Raw genomic sequence first — 19,171 nt, forward strand, 5'->3', positions numbered from 1 at the left:
TGTACTTTATGCCTTATTGTTATTGACTATGTACATTCAATAATATTTTTTTGTTGACAGAGTTAGCTCTCACCGACAGCTGTCCGATTGTCAGTGCTATACGTCACTACACGGACCGGAAGTTCTCTCACTGTTTTCTGCACTTCGTCTGGAATAGATAGATACAAAAAAAATAATGCACGTTCTTCGCCAAATTTCAGGGTGAATGGAGTGCTGCCGAGAGGACCGGAATCTGTGCTGCTCCGGCAGAAGCGGATAGGATTTTTTTAAAGCTTAGAGTACGAGGAGACGGGAAACTATTAAAACGGGAGGGCCCCGGTAAAAAGGGTAAGGGCAAAATACGGTAGTTTCCCAATAAAAACTGAATGGTTTACAGATATGTGGGTATTTTTTTTAAATATATATTTTTTATGTTATTCCCCACATTTTCGATGTGAATCCTAACATTTTAAAATAGATGTAATATTTACTCGCATTCTTTCCGTAATTGTTTCCAGGGGAAGGTTTTTAACGAGGCACGTTCAAGTTACGTATCAACCAGGAAGTGTTTAGACAGGATTGTTGCCTCCCGTTGGATGATACACAAAAAATACTAAGGTAACGTTAAAAACTGATAAGCTATTCAACAGACATTGTTCCTATCCGTGGACATGAATAGAGTCTACTCTAATTCATATCGTAAATAACCCTACCTGCGGTAGTTTTGAAAACGACAGCCTAGGTCATATTAAATACCTGTTTTATTTAAATGTTGATGTGAACGTACTGTCCAATTTGATTGTAAGAGTTATATTACTATTATTATTTGTTGCCAAAGTAACCCATCAGCTACAGGTTAGCACTATTTTCCAGTGACAACATACTTTTATTTTGAAGGTTGACCAGATAGATGGACAAGCAAAATAAATGTATTTGCTTGCAACATCAATAGTGTTAAGACTACATCATTGCCGCTAAGTTTGAACGGCAAATCAAAATTCTGCTTTATTTGTTCTGTGGGATATGCCATAACATGTCCATCCAGTTTTGCCAGAGGGGAAATGACAAATTATAGTACCAGAAGCTTAAAATGATCAGTACATACCCAATTTGACGTTTTTTAGAACCATCTGATAAGTAAAACATCACCACAGACCGTGTATAGTATAGCTATAATGCAATTTTATCTTTTAAATAAACGGTGTTGGAAAAAAGTTGCCACTGGCACAACAGCGGCCCCACCTGGCCGTAAAGAGGCACAGCACCAGGCGCAGTGCAGGTAAAATTATCATACATTATTTTTGCAATTATTGATAGTACAAAGGGTGTACAAATACAATAATTATAATATATATATGGCAATACTGTGTTCGGGACCTGTTTTAATGGCCTTGTGAGATTATCATTCAAATGATTTTAATACAAAACATTTAACAAATGGGTACATTTAACGAATGTATTTTTTTTCATTAATTTTGAGATTGAGCCACATTTACTTGTTGACTGACTGAAATATTTCCTTCTGATTTAGATAAAAATGGAGGGATCTTCTAAAAGTGATGCATCAGATCAGTCAGCTGTTGTTGCTGCTCAGGTTCCCTTCCTACACCTGTGTAATACTTTAGAAAAAATCCAGAAGTTAAAACTTCGACCAGAAAAGTCCAATATCCTCAGAGATTTTATTGAGTCGTGGAGGTCGTTCCATTGCGCCTTGCACAAGGATAACCCCAAAACAACAGACTCTTTCTACCCAGCAATGCGTCTCATCGTTCCTTCATTTGAGCGAGAGAGAATTGCATATGGCATCAAGGAAAGCATGTTAGCAAAACTTTACATTGATGTATTATGCCTCCCAAAGAATGGCCCAGAAGCCAATAAACTGTTGAACTACCGCGCACCAAACACCTCCCAAGGGGAGTCAGGAGACTTTGCTAGCATGGCATACTTTGTGCTAAAGAAACGCTGTACGCACCAAGGAAAGCTCAGCCTTAAAGAAGTCAATGACTTTTTGGATTCTGTCGCTATCAACAACGCTAGCAAGAAGAAAGACCTTGTGAAAAAGAGTCTGCTACACCTTATCCAACAGAGCTCTGCTCTTGAGCAAAAATGGCTCATTAGAATGATTCTGAAGGACATGAAGCTAGGGATCAGCAAGGAAACTGTCCTTCAGGTCTTTCACCCAGACGCTGCTGAGCTCTACAATGTGACCACAGACCTGAGCAAGGTGTGCCAGCAGCTCCACAGCCCCTCTGTGTCCTTGAGTGAGGTTTCTATTGGACTTTTCTCTGCCTTCAAGCCCATGTTGGCAGCTGTGGCTAACATCCGCAATGTGGAGAAGCAGATGGGAAACAGCCCTTTTTACATTGAAACCAAGCTGGATGGTGAGCGAATACAACTGCATAAAGATGGCAATGTGTACAAGTACTTTAGTCGGAATGCCTTTGACTACACACAGCAGTTTGGTGGATCACCTTTAGAGGGCTCTCTGACACCATACATACACAATGTCTTTAAAAACCACATTGTCAGTTGCATCCTCGACGGGGAGATGATGGCTTACAACCCAACCACAAAGATGTTCATGCAGAAAGGGAGCAAGTTTGACATTAAGAGACTGATGGAAGATTCAGAGTTGCAGACTTGCTATTGTGTGTTTGACGTGCTTTTAGTCAATGATCAAAAGCTTGGAAATGAAATGCTGAAGAAACGCTATGAGATCCTGCATACCGTTTTCTCTCCGGTTCATGGCAGGATCCACTTGGTGCCCAAAGTGGAAGCCAGAACTATGCAGGAGGTGGTGAATTCCCTTAATGATGCCATAGACAACCGAGAAGAGGGAATCATGGTAAAGGATCCTTTATCCGTCTACAAACCGGACAAGCGAGGAGAGGGTTGGCTGAAAATAAAGCCAGAATATGTGGATGGCTTGATGGATGAGCTTGATCTTATAATTGTTGGCGGCTATTGGGGTAAAGGAAGGCGGGGCGGTATGATGTCCCATTTCCTATGTGCTGTTGCCGAAGCACCAAAGCCTGGTGAGAAACCCTCCATTTTTCATACGCTCTGCCGCATCGGCTCTGGCTACACAATGAAAGAGCTGTATGACCTTGGCTTAAAGCTTGCCAAGCACTGGAGAGTTTACCGAAAAAATGACCCACCCTCCAACATCCTTTGTGCAACTGAGAAGCCTGAGGTCTACATTGAGCCATGCAACTCTGTGATCCTGCAAGTGAAGGCGGCTGAGATAGTCAGGAGCGACATGTATAAAACCAACTGCACCCTGCGCTTCCCGAGGATAGAAAAGATCCGCAATGACAAGGAGTGGCACCAGTGCATGACCCTAGCAGAACTGGATCATTTCCATAACAAGGCATCAGGGAAACTGGCCTCGCGGCACCTTCGAATTGACGCTACAGACGAACCACAAAAAAAGAAGCGCAAACTACCTGCCCAAGTCAAGAAAGTAATAGACCACTGTAAGCCCCAGGATCTCTCCGGGGTTACCAAGGAGACAGACATGTTTCAAGATGTTGAGTTTTGCATACTCAATGGGACAGAGGATCACCCCAAGGCCGAGCTGGAGAAGAGTCTGGCCAGGTAAATCAGAATATGATGAAAATGAGGTTAGGCTAGGTTGGCCTTGTTTGTAATGTTTGTGTTATCTTTGTTTTAGGTGTGGCGGTATTGTCGTTCAGAACCCAGGGCGAGACACCTACTGTGTGATTGCCGGCTTGGAGAACATGCGTGTGAAAAACCTGATTTTGTCCAACCAGCAAGATGTTGTATGGGTTTCCTGGTTGCTGGAGTGCCTGGAGCAGAAGAAAGTGGTTCCATGGCAACCACGCCACATGATCCACATGTCGCCGTCCACCAAGGAGCACTTCACCAAGGAGTATGACAGCTATGGCGACAGCTACTTCGTAGACACTGACGAACAGCAACTTCGGGAGGTTTTTGGGCGCATTGGAAGGAGGGACACCTCAACGGTGGTGAATGCCTGCCAGATAGAAGAGCGATATAGCTGGGATGACCTTCCTACCAGTATGTTCAGACATTTCACAGTTTATATGGATGGAAATGCTACTTGTTTGGATATCCGGGCCCTGGAGTTCCGTTATCATGGAGGCACAGTGGTGCAGAAGTTGGAGGAAGGGGTGTCACATGTTGTTATTACGGAGGAAACAAGGCTTGTGGATTTGAGGAGTTGTAGGCGTAGCTTTAGGAAGAAGTTTAAAATCGTCAGAGACTCCTGGGTGACAGATTCAATCAAAAGAGGACAACTGGTAAATGACGACGACTATTTAGTTTGAAAATCCACCCCATCAGTGACGTGCAATGAGTTTATGGCTTGGTGAGGCAGACGTATGTTCCCTTCAGATCTTATTACTGTCTGCATCATTTTACGATGTTTCTCTGCATGTTATTATCCAATCAACAAGAAGAATTATGTCACATACTTCTATTACATTAAAAAGGCTACAGAAAATCATGATGTTCCAATCTTACATTGGCATCATGCTGGGAAACAATGGGCCTGTTTGTGAAGGACTGCTCATTTAGAGGTGAGGTGAGGCTAATAATAAAAGAATCAACAAAATAGAAGTCAGGTGCAAATGAAAATACAGCCTTATAATTTACTAATTAACTTAAATCTTTGTTCAGCAGTTTTTAGTTTCTTTCAGAGAATTTGCTCTTCATATATGTGACAGATGAACAATACCAGTCACAAATAAATTTTATGACATGCTACAACTCCCTTCTCTTCTGCTTCATTACTCAAGGTTGTCTTTTTTCTGCTTGTTTGAGCTTGTTATGGGTTAATCAGTGAACTGGCTGACACATTACTGCCACGAGTGGCAGGAAGGTGTATTACAACTGAGCGTCTCACAAAACAGACGTTTTTGTGCCGGGTGAGGAAGGAACTCAAAAGGCTTTATTTTCCCAACAGAAAAGTCCACGTGGCAGAAAGACCATATATACTTATTTCACTATTTAATAAATAGTGAAATAAGTATATATGGTTTTCCATTTTATGAACTGGTATTTGCAGGGAAGCTAAAAATACCAGTTTACTAAAAGCTGACCCAACAACCCAACTTTTAATAAGTGGAAGAAGATAGATGGATGGCCAATGGCTAATGTTAGCCGCTAACATATTAACAGCTTCGTCGCGCCGTATTGAATATGGTCTGGTTCTGTCTATGACACCGTTCCATTCATACATTTGGTATACGCTATTATTGCAAAGTATTGGAGAAGAAATTTACTAAGTGATTGACTATATATGTTTACACTATAAATTACAGTAGTAGCAGAGCATATTATGCAATCAACAGTGTCAGTCATTACAGATGCCAATGCTGTCATATTGTATTTGATGTTTCAGTACAACATTAAAACATTATGAAGCATCTTCATGTTTCCTTCTTTGAATCACTGTGTAAGCTGTTTTGTCAGGAAAGTTAAGTACTTCAGGATATTTAGGTAATCAACCAACAAAAGATATGCTGTCCATGTTTAGATTTTAAAAAATGTCAGCTCCAAATTTCATCTATTTCTGTTACAAGTGGCTCCGGCTGACTCTTGGGTTGTAGCTGTTGGTACTGCACACATTTCTCAATCATTGTCTCCATGTTTCATGTCATGCCAGGCCAGTACAGCACTTTACAAGCTTTGGCTTTTGTGCTTGTAGTCTCTGGTGAGCAAGATGTAACTTTTCCAAAATTTACACTCTTAAAGCTCTGTGGTGTGACAGTTTTGCTAATGTTTTGTCTTCGTAGCCAGTAGCTGTCTAGTGACCTATCAAGACTCATTTGTTGGCCAGCCTTTCATGTGGTTCTCACATACAGCCTGTAACTAGGGTTGTCCGATAATATCGGCCACCAATAATTAATATTAACATAAAAATGTGATATTGGCCAACATTGGTATTGTTTTTTTCCCCCCTGCATTAAAAAGTCGAAATAGAGTTTTTACCATCAATATTGTAGAATTGCAGCATCAACATTGAAGGATGTAGTGTGGGGAGAGGGTTTATCATTCCACATACCATTCTTACTCAGTGTGTTTAAAGAAAGAGCTAAAAAAAAACCATCACACAGCAAGTAATAGGTAGATAACAACAGACAAGACATTACCAACAATAATGCTGAATAATCAACAGCTATGTGAGCCCTAAACATGTAACTTAGCAGCCATTTACAACAACAGTACAGCAAAGCTGGGAAACAGGAAGTGCTGTCAAAACCATACACTTAGACGGAGCATTGAGTGCTGAGCCCTACATCAACGTTGCCGCCATATTGGATGTGGCAAGGCTGTGCTGTAAGTGAATACAAATAAATGTACTTACTTTCATAAAGCGCATTTCTACCACAAAATTTAAGTTAATGCCTCTCTAAGTTAATGTTTTAATGCAATAAAATACAAAATAAGAACATGAAAGTTATACATCAAAATAATAATCACCAAATTCATGTATTTTAAACAGTACCCCTTTAACTAAAAATAAATTAAATCTTTCAAAAAATAACAAATCAAGGCATCGGTTGATATCAGAATCGGAAATTGAGAGTTGGACAATATCTTCATATCGGTTATCAGCAAAAAAGCCAATACCGGACATCCCAACCTGTTGCAGTTACCTCTTTTGAGTGTCTCCTCACTCAGAGCATCTTGCTAGGTGTGTAATAACGTACAAAATATAAAACTTTCAGATGCATTTTAATCCATCCATTTTCTACCGCAATGCAGGTGGCCAGAGCAGAGACACTGCCAGCTGTCCTGATATTTTCTGGGACATCAAAACTCAATCATTACTGGATAATACGGTGGCCTTCCTGGGAAATTGAGATTTCCATAATTAAACTTCCCTCCTTTAATCAAATACACTAAGTCCCCAACATACGAACACCCGACATGCGAACATTCGGAGATACGAACGCAAGCTGACTGGTGTGTATTTTCATGTATTTTGCCTTTTGGAACTCCATATTTATGCTGCTACATGCTTGACCAGTAGAGGGCACTGTGACACTGCTAATGGGACCAACAGGTAGAGAAAAAAGAGGAAGAGGAGAGAGGAAGGCTAAGTTGTAGTTGTATGATACAACCCGGACAGAGCGTGTGATTAAAGTTTATGAAGAGTTAATAGGCCTGCTTAATTCTACACCACCCACAGAACACTACCTCTTTTAGAGTCTAACGACGACCATTTGTCCTTTTTTTCCATAACTCCTCCTCCTCCTCCACCACAACGACGTATGCTCGGCCACTCCTCTTCAAAGGTAAATAACATTTATCATTACAAATTATTATATCACTTTTATTATTCTTTTTTTCATTAATTATCCTTGTTTAATAGTAAGCAGTAGTAATACATGTATTACTACTGCATCCAAACTCAGAATAATATCAGATCATGCCACAGTCATACTAGCACTGGCTCTCCCGAATCTCCCTCAAATTAAAAAGCACTGGTGCTTCAATTCGACCCTTCTTTCTGATAGCAATTTTGTTAAATTCATGGAAGAGCAAATTTCTTTTTTCTTTCAGACAAATTCCTCCCCAGATAGTTTAGTAGTTTGGGATGCTTTCAAGGTTTATATAACGGGTCAAATTATTTCCTATTCCTTTAAAATGAAAAAGAAGATCATCAAGAGTGACTAGAATTGGCAGACAAAATTAAGGAATTGAACCAACAATACTCTCAATCAAGAGATCCTGATCTATACAAAGTGCGAGTTGAGCGCCACACTAAATTCAAGTTGGCCTCAACTTACATCGCTGAGCGCCAACTTTCCGTGAGCAAGACTCGGCTTTATGTTCATGGTGAGAAAGCAGGGAAACTATTGGCTAACCATTTGAGAGAAATTGAAGCTAAGGGACATACTGTATTACAAACATCAAAACAGAATGGTACGTTACTTCAGATCATGACAGAATATATCATACTTTCAGGAATTACTATTCTCAATCAAATAACACCACAATAATGGATCTTTCTGAACCAACCTTATGCTTACCGCTGATAGCAAAAAGAGACTGGACAGACCTCCCGTAAATTCCCGTGTATAAGTCCATCCATCCATCCATTTTCTATACCGCTTTTTCCTCATTAGGGTCGTCACACCCACTAAATTTAGAGGAAAAAAACAGATTTGTTCTTATATAAGCCGCAACGGTGTATAAGCCGCAGGTGTGCACGTCATAAAATGAGATATTTAGTGTACAGGAAGACGTTACACAGAAAGATTTTTTTAACTTTTAATAAAATAAATGTTTTTTTTTGCAGTGCGTGCCAGCCAGTGGTGCAAAACCGCTTCCCAAAATAGCTGGTTCCCAAAATAGCCTGCAATAAGTGAAATTCGCGTAGCCAACTATATATTTTTTTATTTTTCCATAACAAACACAAACCACTGTACATTGCACCAAATAAGAATAAAAGGTATAAAAGGTAAGAAAAAGAAAGAGAAATAAACCCCAAAAAATCCCAGCAGTTTCGAGCAAGCAGTTACATCACGTTAAGTAGGCCTCAGGCCCACTTCTTTCAGTCAGGTCATATATGGTCACCAAAGTTTATAGAACTCTCTCTCTTGACTTTTGAGTATATACTGCAAGTTAATCATTCAATCCTAAGCAGTTACACAGCTCTTTCTTCCACAGTCCCAGTGTAGGACTATCCATACTCTTCCAACAAAGTGCAATGGCTCATCTAGCCTGCAAAATTCCCAAGTCCAATATCTGTTTCTTATTTGAGATATCAATACAGTCCTGTGGGTATATTCCAAGTATGCACAGTCTCGCACTTAAGGGTACACTTGTTGACAACAATCTTGACAAAAATTTCAAGACATCTTTCCAGAACATTTCTAATTGTTTTACACTTCCATATACAGTGAAGTAATGTGCTTTTCTCACTTAAGCATTTAGAACATGTGTCTGGAATATTTGCTGACATACGATTAAGTATAACCGGAGTAATATACAGTCAAACTTGTCTATTGCGGCCACTAGAGAGAGACTGCAAAAGTGGCCGCTATAGACAGGTGGCCTCTATAGACAGGTTGGTGTCCAGTTTGAATGTTGACCAGTAGAGGGGGGAAAAAAGAAAAAAAGGGAAAAAATAATCTTGGAAGTATAGTACATTAAACAGATAGTTCCTTTCTATTCTGTCAAATGCCTGGGTGGCGTCCACCGACGACTTCGCAGTGTCTTTTTCATTTTGGTTCTAATAGAGAATGCCCAAGACCCTTCTAATGTTATGGTACCCCTGCCTTTTTGAAACCTTGCTGATCGTCATTAACCAGTTGTGGGAGATGTTTTTCCAATCTTCTTGAAAGCACTTTACAGAGTATTTTAGTATCACAGCCCATCAGGCTAATTGGTTTGTAGGATGAGCATTCAGTGGGTGGCTTGTTGTGTTTTTGTATTAAGGCCAGTCTTAATGTATTAGGGATCCATTAATAAGGGACTCTCACAGAACATCTCCAGGAGAGGCCCAACAAGTTGTCTTTGAAATGTTTTGTAAAGCTCTACAGGGATCCCATCGGGGCCCGGAGCTTTGCCACAATTAAGTTCCCCAATAGCCGTACGCAACTCTGACATTGTCAGTGGACCATCCAATGCACTCTTCTCCTCTTCTGATATTGTCTGAAATGGTACATTTTCGAGAAATGCGTTCGTTTCTTCTACTCGTCCTGTGCATTCGGACTTGTACAATGTCTCAAAAGTTTTGGAAACTACTATTTATTTCTTGTGAATCTGTAGTTAATTTGCCAGTGTTGGATTTTATACTATAAATAGTCCTTCCCGTCTGTACTTTCCTAACTTTCCATGCTAGTAATTTACCTGCTTTTTCTCCTTGGTCATAGTACGTTTGCCTGGTCCACATCAAACTCTTACCTACTTTGTCTGAAGGCAGTTTATCATAATGCTAATATAATAACCCATACTGCATGGGTTATAGACTACCTCACCAACAGACCACAGTATGTGAGGCTCCGTCACTGTGTGTCTGACATGGTACTCTGCAGCACAGGTGCCCCTCAGGGTACGGTGCGCTCCCCTTTCCTCTTCACCCTCTACACCTCGGACTTCACACACACACACACACACACACACACACACACAACTCCACACAGTGTCACATCCAGAAGTTCTCTGATGACACAGCCATTGTGGGTTGTGTTTCAGAGGGGAATGATCTGGAATACAGGACGGTCATCAGGGACTTTGTCAGCTGGAGTGAGGTTAACCAGCTGCAACTCAACACCAGCAAGACAAAGGAGATGATCATTAACTTCCAGAGGAAAACATCTCACTTCACACCGGTGAACATCCAGGGAGTGGACATAGAGTTGGTAGACAGCTACAAATTCCTGGGTGTTCACCTTAACAACAAACTGGACTGGTCCGTCAACACCCACGCCCTCTACAAGAAGGGCCAGAGTTGCCTCCACCTGCTGAGGAGACTGAGGTCCTTTGGTGTGTGCAGGACTCTCTTACGGACCTTTTATGACTCTGTGGTGGCCTCAGCCATCTTCTATGCTGTGGGCTGCTGGAGAGGGGGCAGCACGGACAGGGACAGGAGCAGGATCAATAGGCTGATCAGGAGAGCGAGCTCTGTCCTGGACGGTCCTCTGGACTCCGTGGAGGAGAGAAGGATGTTGGCTAAGCTGACATCCATCATGGACAACACCTCTCACCCGCTACATGACACTGTGGGTTCCCTTAGCAGCTCCTTCAGCAGCAGACTGTTACACCCACGGTGTAAGAAGGAGAGGTTCTGCAGGTCCTTCATACCGACCGCTGTCAAGCTCTACAACACCTGTACCACCTGAACCATGTTGTAGTCAATATGTATTCTTTACACTGTATTCTTTGCTTGCGTATCTTGCTTGCTGCTGTAACAAGTGAATTTCCCCGCTGTGGGATAAATAAAGTACAAATACAAATACATAATTTGGTCGGCTTTTCTAATTTGATCCTCTAATATCCGCATTTCCTGATTAAGCAGTTTATTCCTTGTACTTGTATAACTAATAATTTCTCCTCTTATATAGGCTTTAAATGCTTCCTATCTAGTACCAGCAGTGGTTTCATCTGTATTTAGACTGAAATTGTCATTGATACATTTTCCTATAAATTTGACAAAGGTTGAGTCTTTTAGATCTTGGACCTGCAATCTCCATCTTGAAAATTGCTTTGTTCCAACCATATCTCCATAGATACTGTTGCATGATCACTGGTTACAATACTACTGTACCAGCATTTTTTTAACTTTGGTTAGTAATTCAGATGAAATCAGAAGATAATATATATTTTAAAAAAAAATAATAAATATGTATTTATAAAATAACATATACAATAACCCTTCAGCGTCGTCAATGTATGTGTCATTTCGCCAGACGGATACCTATGTTGTCCAACTTGCTGAAGTCGGATGGTCGCGCCTTTAGCTCACTTAGGATTGCAGTTGTGTTAGCCATATTGCTCATTTCCATCTCGCGATGAACTTGCCAGGGCTGTTTTTGAGGTAATCATGAGCGCCCGAGTAAAAATATCACAATGCTTGTTTGCTTGAGGGTTACACATGCCCTTGTCAATGTTGGTTTTCAAATATTGATAGTATATTTAGGGAGTCATAGTTAATTTTGTGCAAAGTTAGGCTGAGCTCCTTCGCTACGCTGCCATCTTGGTCGCTGTCACCTGACCCCAACCGCCAACTATAGTTTTGTACAATTACTGTATATGTTTTAAGGCTGTAAAACCCCTCACCATACCCTTTATGCACTTTTCTCAGACAGGCGTTAATATTTTATCACATTTCTCTCTTGTTTAAACACTCAAAGTTCAAATTTAGTGAGAATTTTAATGATCAACTTACGAGATTGTACACAAGAAATTAAGTGACTCAAGCATATTTCACTCCTCTGATCGTGGCTTGTCCTGGCACCGTTAGGCTTTAGCGTTTCTGTATCCTTGTTAAAACATATTCTCCTTGTCGTCCTCCATGAACCAAAGATTTATTTACAGTATTCCAGGCGCCCGACAGCCGCATAACTTCTGCCTTCATTCAGCATGTATGATCGCTAGCAGCTAGCAATCATACAACAGGAAACAGGCAGTCCTGCACAAAGGAGATTGATTGACAATAGTCTGCAGCCAATCAGAATGCATAACACAATTGGCGGGTTCTCCCTTAGCCAATCAGGACTGTTGTGGCTCTATATTTACTGAGACAAACTAGACACATCTTCAATTCTCACATGAGTACACAACACCCTCTACTGGTAGCAGAAGTAAATACAAGGCAAGGCAGACAGGCGATTCAGCTGAATGCTTATCAAAATAAAGCACAATGAAACTTTTAGATATTTAAAATCGTTTTACATGTAGCGGAAACCCTGTGTTTGGTCCAAACTTTCTACTGCCTCAGTCCTTACCAACTCTCAGGTGTCACAACCCTTTCATCTTCACCGGGGAACTAGACAAGGATGTCCCTTAGGCCCCTTATTGTTTGATTTGGCCATAGAACCCCTTGCGATAGCGATCCGCAGCTGTGAGAATATCTCTGGCATTGGAGGAATGGAGTAGAGCACAAGGTGGCTTTACAGTATATATAGATGACTTATTAAGCTTAATTTCACAACCAGATACTTCCCTACCTGCGCTGCTTTCCCTACAGAACGAGTTTGGTCAGTTCTGAGGATATAAATTGCATTTGAATAAATCTGAAATTTTACCTGTCCATGTAGCGGCACCGGCACTAACGTAAAAGTCTAAACTTTGGAAGTCCCATCTTTTTTTTAGGTATTTCCAGGTTAGGCACTTTAACATTGTTGATGCACTTCTTGACTTGCAACCATCATGTAGTTCTTTAGTTATTTTTTCTTGTTCTGTCTAAACTGTCGAAACACTGTGTGCACTTGTTTGTGATTTTGTTAAAATGAAATGAAAATATTTCTGACAAAAGAAGAAGGTCCCATGAGAAACAATAAAAGGAAAAAGGGGAGATTGCGCCTCTCCCGGACGTCGGACGTCACCCTAGAGCCAGGCCCACACAAAAAAAATCCATTATTTCTTTCAAGACAGTTATGCATGCTTTCATTTTAAAGCAAATAACTCACTTCAAAAATATATTCATAAGTGAGCACCATTTTGGATGACTAAATTACTATAGCTTAGGACCATGAAATATTACTACTTCAGGAAAAACAAATTGATAATGGAGACTGTCAAAAGTGAAATTGTCTGTGCATCTGTAAATATAACATTTGATTTCACTGCATATTTTTGAATGTTTATAAGTTCATCATCAATAATTAGGCACATTTTCTACATTTTGCACCTTTTAAACTTAAGGGATAGTTGGGATTTTTTGACATGAAGTTGTATGACATCCCCATCACCAGTGTAGTCCACCAACAGCAACTCACCCCCCACTCGGTCGCCTAAATCCGGTTCTGGTCGGATTTCGGTGATGAAGAACGTAGTTCCGCTCAGTTACTGGGTCATTTAAGTAAAGAGTTTGCCTTCTCAAAACAATAAGCGTTCAAAAGAGTAATACATTTGCATCACAAAAATGCCTACTCGAAAAAAAATCAGACCTCACAATCGCTTGGCGTTATATGTGTCTCCCACCGTATTCCTGCGCACTGTCGCCTGCCCATTCTTGTGTATGTGACGAAGACGCTCGCATCTACTTCCACGACGGAGCGCCACGGCCATCTTGTTTACGTGTATGTTCCACAGTGGAAGAAAACGCAATCTCTACTCCTCCGAGCGACTACCTGGAACTATGTTCTTTGTCACTGAACTCCGACCAGAACTGGACTTAGGAAACCAAGTGGGGGGTGAGTCTCCGTTGATGGACTACACTGCTGATGGGAATGTCATACAACTTCATGTCAAAAAATTCCAACTATCCCTTTAAGCCTTTAATAAAGTAGGAAAGCGTACCTCAGTGGCCAGCCAAGCTGGTGAGCAGCTTCTAGGAAGAAAGAGAGCTGTGCCTGATTTGTGGTCCTGGCAGCGTTCAGGTACATGATCTACCGGCACATTTTACACAGTGTTAGAACCTTTAGGAAAGAACAAACTGATACCATTTCATACTCATACCAACTGCACATTTAATCACCTTTCTTGAGTAGCCATCCACACATCCAAAAATGAAAATGTTGTACCTAAAAGCATAAAAAAAACACTTTAAGCAAACAGAAGTGTAAACTGAACATTGTGTTAGATATTAAACATTCTCTGAGTAATCCTGAACTACACTGAATACATTGGTGAGCAGTAGACACAACTGTATACACAAATAACTACTACAAGTCAGAAATCACACTAACCTTATTAGTTTGTGCTTACTGTCTATATGGACAAGTGACAATGGTCCTTTGACAAAATAACTTTGTCGCACTGTGCACCCCTTATGTCAATCGTGACAGAACACCAGCAGAATCGATTCTGTGCATACAACCCTTAATTCTGTGCCACTGTATGCGATGGCTCTCAGACTGCAGGAGTCCTTTGACAAGTCTGTATCCTGCATGAGGGATTGTGGCTTTAATAGTACTATCAACTTTATAGGCCAGTTCTTCATCAGACAATGAGCTAAACAATGTCTTTGTTGAAATGCCATTTTGATTCATTCTTCTGAAGATTGTAGCCTCACTAGCTCTAAGTAGTTGTATAGAAAAAGATAAAAAGGCATATCTAGCTGCAGACGAAATTTCACACAGGGTGCTGCTGCACTGCAGTGTGAGGCATATACATGAAAAATATGACACTTGACTTTCTTCCCTGGACTTTTTGGTTATCAAAAAAATATAAATGCTTACACTGTTGACTTTTAAAACAGATTTTCACAGCTTAAGTTATATATTTTGTCGATGACACAGCGTTTATCTTGACTAAATGTTAAAGCAATGTTTCAAAATTTAGTAACATTGCTACTGTATGTATGACTACTGTTCTTCTTACCATTGTAGACTTGACAGCATAAAGAATATTGCAATTTTAATACAAATATGTTTATGCTACAAATGTATCCTAATATTTATTACAAATACTACACCCAATTACTTTGATGTATCTACTTTAAGCTCCCACTATTATCTCCAAAACTAGCATTTCGGTTTGAATTTAATGCCGTTTAGTGTGAAGCCAGCTGTAGAGCACATTTTTAAGGTTGCTAAGTTATAAAAGGTCCATCCATCCATTGTCTATGCCGCTTATCCTCACTAGGGTTGTGGGGTATGCTGGAGCCTATCGCAGCTGATTTTGGGGTAGAGGCGGGGTACACCCTGGACTGGTCTCATCTATAATGACCCCTGAATGTGTGGCCAACATGCTAACCACTAGGTTGCGTGCGGCCCCGTTATAAAGGTCACGTGTAATATTAAATAAGGCGTTTCATTTCAAAACAATGCATCAATAATGTGACTAAATGTTATTTGGTTTCATTTATGTAACGCAAAGTACTTCAGTTTACCTGTTCCTAAAAAAAATGTATGACATAGTTTTGTTGGAAGTCTCCATTTACGCAGCAAGTTAGACATACCGCTGAAACCAGGTCCCAGACTGTGATCGTCTTATTTTTCTTCTTCTTTTGGTTTAATAGCGGGTTGCAACCCCGACTTCAAAAAGGTGCATACCGCCACCTACAGTACCGGAGTATTCAACATGGGCCACAGACATGGGGCATGCAACTTATTTTATATTGAGACAAATCTCCTGGCTGAGATGGCCTAACAAGCAACTTTTATAGACACTTCTGGATTAATCTGAAAGATCTAATGTTCAATATGCTAAAAGAAATCTCCACAACATTTATTTTACCAACTACGATGAAGCAGGGATTCATGACACTAATTCCCAAACCTGGCAAGGATCCAAAGCTAATTGACACCCTCCGCCCCATAACTCCATTAAAAAATTATTACAAAATTCTCACCCATATTTAAGCAAATAGATTAAAAAGCGGGCCGCACGGTGGTCGAGTGGTTAGCAAGAATATAATGAAGGCGGCCTTAAGGCCAACACAGTAACAGTCTGGAGATCGGGAAGACCTGGGTTCGATTCTCCCTTGGGCATTTCTGTGTGGAGTTTGCATGTTCTTCCCGTGCGTGCGTGGGTTTTCTCCGAGTACTCCGGTTTCCTCCCACATCCAAAAACATGCATGTTATGTTAATTGGAGACTCTAAATTGTCCATAGGTATGAATGTGAGTGTGAATGGTTGTTTGTCTATATGTGCCCTGCCATTGGCTGGCAACCAGTCCAGGGTGTACCCCCCCTGTCGCCTGAAGTCAGCTGGGATAGGCTCCAGCATACCCCCGCGACCCTAAAGAGGAGAACGAGGGAAAGGCTTCTTGAGACGTCATCTGTACTTCTGTGAAGAAGGTGTCGGACGTTTCGCTCCTCATCTGAAGAGCTTCGTCAGCGAACTAATAAGTGCTGGTAGCCTAGGCCTTAAATACAGTATGAGTGGGCGGAATTGGTGTGCCAACACCCTCCTCCTATTGGTTCTTACACTAAGACTGGGAGGAGTTGTGGTCTAATCCTCTCCTTACATTAGCACCTCCGATCAAAGGGAAGTGTAGCTCCCTGTAGTTGGGTATGAACGACTCTGATACTGGCTCGTTAGCATCTATTGTTCTGACTCGGCCCTGGTTCCACCTCATTTGCAAGACTAAGAGCTGTGGGTTTTGGTCTCAGTAACCTGCTGAACACAGGGTCCAAATTAAACCTCAAACCACCATTCCGATTCAATGATGGGTTCTGTTGTTTGACAAAAATAGCTTCCTTTATCCTCTTTCAAACCATCTGTTTTCTTTGGCCAAAATTTTTACCTCGCTGTCCTCAAGAGTGATTGGTAGCTTTCAGGTGTAGATGTACTGCTGATTGAGGACCACTAGAATTGTCCCTGCGATGTTGATAAAGCCTTTTTGGAGCATTTGCTTAGTTTCCCCAATGTAGTGCTCTTTGCATTCCTCATCTTTACAGTGGATGGAATAGACCACATTGCTCTGTTTTTGGTTTGGAGCCTTGTCTTTAGGATGTACTAAGTTTTGTCTCAGGGTATTTACTGGTTTAAAATAGGTAGGAATTTTGTGTTGCCATTTTTCGGAGACCCCAGCTACATAAAGGACTACCACTCCTCTCCTTTTTGCTTCTGTGGGCTTTTGGGTTTCTTTCCCTACTCTCTTCTTTTGACATTTGTTAAAGAGGTAAAGAGTTAGAGTTAAAGAGGAGAAGCGGTATAGAATATGGATGGATGGACTAAAAAGCTTTTCTGACACGCAATCAGGTTTAATTAAGGGACGCTCAATACACAATATAAAACTTATACTGGATTTACTTGACTACAACCACCTAATAAAAGATGGCTTTATTTTGTTTCTAGACTTTTTTAAAGCCTTTGACAAGATTGAGTACAAGTTTATGTTTTGGAAAGCAATTTTTAAATATAATTCAAATGATTTATATGGACTACTACCGCATGGTACATCCCCAAGGTTTTTAATTGATAAGGGTATTAAACAGGGATGCTCAATCTCTCCTTTACTATTCATTGTAGCAGCAGAGATGCTCTCTATTCTCATTAAAAACTATTCATGAAAAACTAACAGTATCGGGAAACAAATTAATAATTAGCCAGCTAGCAGATGATACAGCAATTTTTATGAAAACCTGTGATCAACTCCCTAAAATTCTTGATACAGTATTTTTTTTCTCTAAAGTGTCTGGACTAAAGTTAAATCTCAATAAATGTGAATTACTACCTATTCATAACTCCAATCAGTCATCTATTGACAATATTTCTGTTAAAACCACTGTCAAGTATCTAGGCATACACATGGACTCTAAACTTACGGTAACAACTGGAACAACCTAGAGAAAAGCAAAACTCATCTGAATTCTTTGTCTCAGAGAGACATCTCCATCTTAGGTAGAACTTTTCTTACAACAATGGAATGCATTTCTCGATTTATCTATCCAGCTTACTCATCATCAATACCTAAAGATTCAATTAAGACCATTAGTCAGGCAAATTTCAATTTCATCTGCAAAAAGGAAAACACACTACATTAAAAAAGGTACAATGGTTCAAGAATATAATGAAGGCGGCCTTAAGGCTATGGACTTTGAATGTATTAATGGCACAATCAAAATAAACTGGTTAAGACACTATATTAAACATAAACACAAATTTTGGTTTTATATTCCTAATGAAATCTTTATGAATTTAGGAGGCATTGAATTTCTCCTCAAATGCGACTTTGACCTAAAAAAAAAAAAAAAAAAAAAAAAACTCCCCTACAAACTCTCCTTATTTCATCAGCAGGTTTTGTTATATTGAAAAATGATTTACAAACACAATTTCAGTCCCCACACTACACCAGTATGGCTCTGCAGAGATGTTTTACATAACCGCAAATCTTTATTTCTACAAAATTGGCTAGAAAAGGCTTGATGGATCATACAGGAAATGTGCTACCATTTGAGACTTTTAGTTCCAAATTTAACATAAATGATTAAAAGCAATACAGATGGTGGTTGACGCAGTACCTCAAGTTATTGTATCGATGGCATATCAATTGTATACAAATGGTGTAGATTCCGTATTAATGTAATGTTCTTGACTTCAATAATGTTTTGTAAAAAAACAAACAAACAAAAAAAAACGTATTTTATATTCGTCTTGTTCGTCCATGTTCTCCTTCGGTTTAATGGCATGCATTCCATTACTTTGGTGCATTACCGCCCCCTTTCAGTTGTCTTAGCAGCAGTCACAGCTTCACGAGCGCCACATGGAAACATACAGTATATGTAGCGATCGGCGATCGTCTAGTCGAGTCTTAATCCGTGACGTCATTCTCAGTAAACTTAAAAAGTGTAGCTCGGTGAACAATCGAGAGCGAGGAGAACCCCTGATTTGTATTATATATCTGGATAGCTCATACGTCGCACCCGCCCGTGCAAGCCGCTGAAGCCAAAGAGACGCCATCTTACTACTCACATCTCGACTACATTGGCATAGCGTACATAGTGTACGAAGCAGATGAAGAGGCTCGAAGAACATCTATATTTTAAATTAAAAAGCGGGGAGATTCTCCCATTCCTTCAAGTAACGCAACCTTCGTCCCTTAAAAACGATTTGATACGTTATTCTCTATCTTTTGGCTA

General features: G+C 40.3%; 1 protein-coding gene across 3 annotated transcripts; it reads left to right on the forward strand.

Annotated features, from left to right (window-relative positions):
- On the forward strand, positions 1-5,331 carry lig4 (ligase IV, DNA, ATP-dependent). 3 transcript variants are annotated; one of them, XM_054798623.1, is made up of 3 exons: positions 1-1,258; positions 1,511-3,576; positions 3,653-5,331. In XM_054798623.1, exons 2-3 carry the CDS (start codon positions 1,517-1,519, stop codon positions 4,287-4,289), a joined length of 2,697 nt encoding a protein of 898 aa, XP_054654598.1. In that variant the 5' UTR covers positions 1-1,258; positions 1,511-1,516; the 3' UTR covers positions 4,290-5,331. The 3 variants fall into 3 exon arrangements, with proteins under 3 accessions (XP_054654598.1, XP_054654588.1, XP_054654606.1); XM_054798613.1 differs by having other exon boundaries at positions 1-597; XM_054798631.1 differs by having other exon boundaries at positions 1-327.
- The last annotated feature ends 13,840 nt before the right edge of the window (positions 5,332-19,171 follow it).

The sequence above is a fragment of the Dunckerocampus dactyliophorus genome, chromosome 1 (assembly GCF_027744805.1).
Source record: "Dunckerocampus dactyliophorus isolate RoL2022-P2 chromosome 1, RoL_Ddac_1.1, whole genome shotgun sequence".
NCBI lineage: Eukaryota > Metazoa > Chordata > Actinopteri > Syngnathiformes > Syngnathidae > Dunckerocampus > Dunckerocampus dactyliophorus.

Bases quoted from the DNA above. Each gene is read 5' to 3' on its own strand.
- lig4 (XM_054798623.1), top strand. From the start codon at position 1,517: ATGGAGGGATCTTCTAAAAGTGATGCATCAGATCAGTCAGCTGTTGTT. The intron at 3,577-3,652 runs GTAAATCAGAAT...TCTTTGTTTTAG, and splicing joins CTGGAGAAGAGTCTGGCCAG to GTGTGGCGGTATTGTCGTTC.